At 54.0% G+C, this 4,409-nt stretch overlaps 1 protein-coding gene across 2 annotated transcripts in view; it reads right to left on the bottom strand.

The window, feature by feature from the left end:
- Positions 1-1,579, bottom strand: part of Mark4 (MAP/microtubule affinity-regulating kinase 4) — a 30,538-nt gene extending 28,959 nt beyond the window's left edge. Inside the window, exon 1 of one of the 2 annotated variants that reach the window (XM_005412506.2) lies at positions 1,060-1,579. In XM_005412506.2, the coding sequence (XP_005412563.1) occupies positions 1,060-1,104 (45 nt within the window). In that variant the 5' untranslated portion in view covers positions 1,105-1,579. Of the gene's footprint in view, positions 1-857; positions 1,035-1,059 lie in introns of those variants that run through there. The other variant, XM_005412507.2, reaches the window with a different exon arrangement.
- Between the last annotated feature and the right edge of the window lie 2,830 nt (positions 1,580-4,409).

The raw sequence follows: 4,409 nt of genomic DNA, 5'->3' as shown, positions 1-4,409 counted from the left end.
GGCGGCGGCGGAGGGAGGTGGCGCCGCGGCAGGAGGAAGGGACGTCAGGGGGCGGGGCCACCCTGACCACGCCCCTCGCCGCCGGCCCTTAAAGGCGCAGGCCCGGGCCGGCCGGGGGCTCTGGAGGCGAAGGCAGGTCCTGGCGCGCCCGTGGAGAGCGTGTTCCCACAGGACGGCGGAGCCGGGCGGGGAGGAGGGGGAGAGAAACGGACAAACGCCGAGGCCCAGCGCCAGCCGGAGACGCGCAGAAAGATAGCAAGAGATACAGAGACGGAGAGACAGAGACACAAAGAGGCAGGGACGGACGCCGGGGCAGGCAGAGACACAAAGAGATGGACGGAGAGGCGAAGGGCAGAGAGACAAAAAGAGAAGGACAGAAGGCGGGGGCCGTGGGGAGAAGGAGTGAGAGAGAAGCGACACTAACAGGGACAAAGACCGGGGCAGAGATCCGCGGTCCAGACAGGCGCACAGACAGACAAAGAGACCCAGAGACGCGGAGATCAGAGGCAGGGGCCGAGCCCAGGCCACGCGCACGGCGCCGGGGACCGGAGTGTGTTCGAGCCCAGAGCGCGCAGAGGAAGGAGTGGCGCGTTGGACCCTTCCCCGATCACGCCGCCGCCCCAATAGGGGCCCTGCCCTGCCCCGTCTGTTCAGGGTTCGCTGGTCCTCCAGCCGAGGCTCCCTGCCCCTTCCTGAAAACCAGGTGTTGGGAACAGCAGGGTGCCGGGCTAGCTGGGCAAGCTGACTGCTACAATCTCAGGGATTTGGGAACTAGTTATTAACCACGGCCATCGTTACAAATTAAACTGTGCAAACATGCAATTAAATAAATTATGTTAAAAGCGAAAGTACTATACATTCATTGCATCCGGAGCATTTCGCTTCATTTTCCTATTATCTGTGATCTTCAGGTTCTTCGCATCTTTTGTATCCTTGTGAAATTGCGAAGAAAGATGCGCTGTTCTGTATCTCTTCCCCCAAACGCTTTCAGGGACTCCCAGCCCGTGGCGAGGATATTTGCATCGTGGAAATCGCCAAAGGTTACAGATCAGTATTTACCAGCCTATAGCGGGTTGAGGCCATCATTGGCGTGGATTTCTGCATGCGGCTCCCGTGCCGCGCTCCGAGCGCGGGGTCTTTTCCGTGAGGTGCGAGCCATCCTTACCAATCCATCGCAGAGGAGGAAAACAGGCCCGAAGAAGAAAGGTTACACTTGAAAAGGGACTGAGGCAACGGGTGGCAGGGTTGGGATTTGAACTCAACTGCTCCCAAACTCCGGCACTGCGCTCTTAACCACGGCGGCTTCCTGTTGCAGAGAGTAACAGCAGCAACCTCGGTGTGCAAGAAATCCGGAAGTATATGCATAAATTGCTTCACCGGTTGAGGGGCGGGTTAGAACTTCACCGTTACTATTATTTAGCAAATGAAGCCAGAGAAGTTTCTCTGGAGGCAGAGAAGAGGGTTCAGGATGAGGTTCTAGAAGCTGTGTGATCCCCCAAGTCTCTGCAGGGTGAAGGCTGGAGCCAAGAGAGTAAGATTCGGGGGAGCTGAGTCGCTCCCAAACTCTTCCCGGCCCCACCGCTGACGGCTGCAGTTCTCCAAGACACCACACGGGGGCGGCAGGTCGCCTCCCTACATGCAAGGGACACACTGGAGGGCCTCCCCCTCCTTCCCCTTCAATCCGCGCCGTCTCCACCCCATTTCCAAGAGGAGGGAGGCTAAGGATTGCGAGGAGAGCAATGCGAAGTAGATAGACCTTGGAAACCTTAAGTTTATTAAGAGAAGTCGACACAAAGGTATTTTTACATGATTCCATTTATATGACATAGCCGAGCATGATGGCATGTGCTGTAATCGCAGCACTAGACAGGCTGAGGCAGGACGATCCTCAGGAGTTTGAGGCCAGCCTGAACTACATAGGGAGACTCTGTCTCAACAAAACGAAACAGGGCAGGGGATATAGCTCAGCGGCACAGTGCCTGCCTGGCAAGCGCGAGGTCCTGTGTTCAATTCCTGCATTAAGAAAAGAAAAGAAAAAAATAAAACATATGACATATCTATAATAGGCAAATTCATGGAGACAAAGAGTGCGGTAGTGCATGCAAGAGGGCAGGGTGTAACTGTACTGGGTCCAAGGTTTCTTTTTGGGGTGATGAAAGTGTTCTGGAATTAGATAGTGGTAGTGCTTGCTGCAACTTTGTGAAACCTATGAATAAGACCTATGAATCACACCTTTTACTTTATTTATTTATTTATTAGTTAGTTAGTTAGTTAGTTAGTTAGTTAGTTTTTTTGAAACAGGGTCTTGCCATGCAGTTCAGGCTGGCCTTGAGCTCACTTTGGAGTCCAGGCTGGTCTCAAACTCGAAATGATCCTCCTGCCTCAGCCTCCCAAGTGCTGGGATTACAGGCATGTGCCACCACACCCAGCACGAATCACACATTTTAAAAGGCAAATATTATAGTGTAAGGATGATATCTCAATTTAAAAAAAACTTTTTTTGGTAATGGAACTCAAACTCAGGACCTCATGCTTGCCAGGCAGGCATTGTGCCGCTGAGCTATATCCCTGGCCCTCAATTTTAAAAATTAAAAAATAAAGGAAGGAGAGCTGGGCATGGTGGCACATGCCTGTCATCCTAGCTACTTGGGAAGCTGAGGCAGAAAAATCATGAGTTTAAAGCCAGCCTGGGTAACTTACCAATTTAGCGAGATCCTTTCTCAAAATAAAAAATGAAAAAGGGCTGGAATGTCACTCAGTGTGAAGGCCCTAGGTTCAAACCCTAGTACTAAAGATAAAAATAATAAATAATGTTGAGCATGGTTTTGCATGTCTATAATCCCAGCACTCGGGAGGCTGAGGCAGGAGGATCATTGCAAGTTTGAGACCAGCCTGGGCTACAAAGTGAGCTCAAGGCCAGCCTGAACTGCAAAGCAAGACCCTGTCTCAAAAAGACAAAAAAAAAAAAAACAAAAAAAAACAAAAAACAAACAAGGGGGAAAATGAAACAGAACATATAAATTAAAAGGGCTGGGGGTGTAGCTCTGTGCACCCAGGGTTCAAGCCATAGTACCTGCACCCAAAGGGGAGAGGTGTTGGATATTGGTCACAGCACACTGGGGACCCAGCACTGCCCCAGAGGCCACCTGGGGAGGCTGAGGCCTGCCTTGCCTTCCCGCTCCTGGCCAGATCATGAAGCTCCCTCTGCAACAGCCCATTGTCCAGAGGATTCGGCCCGGGGCCTTCAGACCTTTCGGTCTTAACTCCTGACCCACTTACTTCCCAGCCCTGGCCGCAGCACTCAGGAGCATGTTGTTCATTGCAGCCCCAAAGCCACGGCTGCCAGCCAGGTCTCCAGGCCGGTCACACTCAGGCTGTGCCTGGGCTCCCGAAGGGCCTTGTGACCCTAAAACCCAGTTCTCAAGGCAATATTAACCCCTACGTCCAGTGCCACCCACCACATCCCCACACCCCCAGCCCCAACTATACCCTGCTTCCTCTTCCATCACTGATTTAACCTTGGCAAGAAGATCATCCCCAAAGCTCCCAGCAGTCCTCAGCCCAGGGTCTCCATTTATAGGCTTTTTTTCCTTCAGTACTGGGGATTGAGTCCAAGACCTTTGCACTAAGCAACATCTCTAGCTTTTCTTTTTCTTTTTTTCTGAGACCGTCTCCCCAAGTGGCCAAATTGTCAAGACTGAGCTCAAATTTGAAATCCTCCTGCCTCAGCCTTCTGAAGTGCTGGCATTAGAGGTGTGCTCACCGTGACCAGCTGTGTGTGGGGCTTTATTGAGCACCTGCCATGGGCTGAGCTGCCTCTGGAGCTAAGGTGATGGATGCGCAGGACCAGTGAAGACTGCTCTGCCGGCCTGAGCGTGGAGTGGGAGAGTCAGAGACACTTGCAGGGGACAAACGCAGCCCCTGGTCATTTCAAACTGTGGAAGGTGTGGGGAAGGAGCTGATGAGGAGTAGTGGGGCTCGGAGATGTTGGTGTTGAGCCGAGAATGACAGAGAGGGCAGGGTGAGGGGGGCTTTTAGGCTTCCCTTGCCGTGCCCCGTGCCTCTCCCACCGGGCGCCCAGCCTCTGGGACCAGCAACAGGGCTCTGCAGAAAGGTGCGCTCCTCTGGGGACCCCCGGCCCCTCTGGAGTCTCAGCCTGGCGGCACCGGCCGCTCTGGGCTCCCATCCAGCAAGGGTGTTTGCCTGGGGTGCCCAGGATGGCGTTGTCACCTCTCAAGGCGTGAAGAGCAGGCAGCGGCGGGTGGTGGATTCCGGTCTGGGGCAGGGTGGGGACAGTGCTGTGGGCCTTGTCCTTCCCAGCCCAACCGCAGGCTGCCCCAAAGGGCAGACAGATAATGAGTCCTTCCCGCCCCTGGCCCCAGAGAGGGAGGGGTTTCCTGACAGGAAAT

The sequence above is a fragment of the Chinchilla lanigera genome, unplaced genomic scaffold, assembly GCF_000276665.1.
Source record: "Chinchilla lanigera isolate Chin_1 unplaced genomic scaffold, ChiLan1.0 scaffold00154, whole genome shotgun sequence".
Taxonomy (NCBI): domain Eukaryota; kingdom Metazoa; phylum Chordata; class Mammalia; order Rodentia; family Chinchillidae; genus Chinchilla; species Chinchilla lanigera.
Note: the sequence above shows the minus strand (reverse complement) of the source record. Positions and strands in the feature narration are given on the sequence as shown.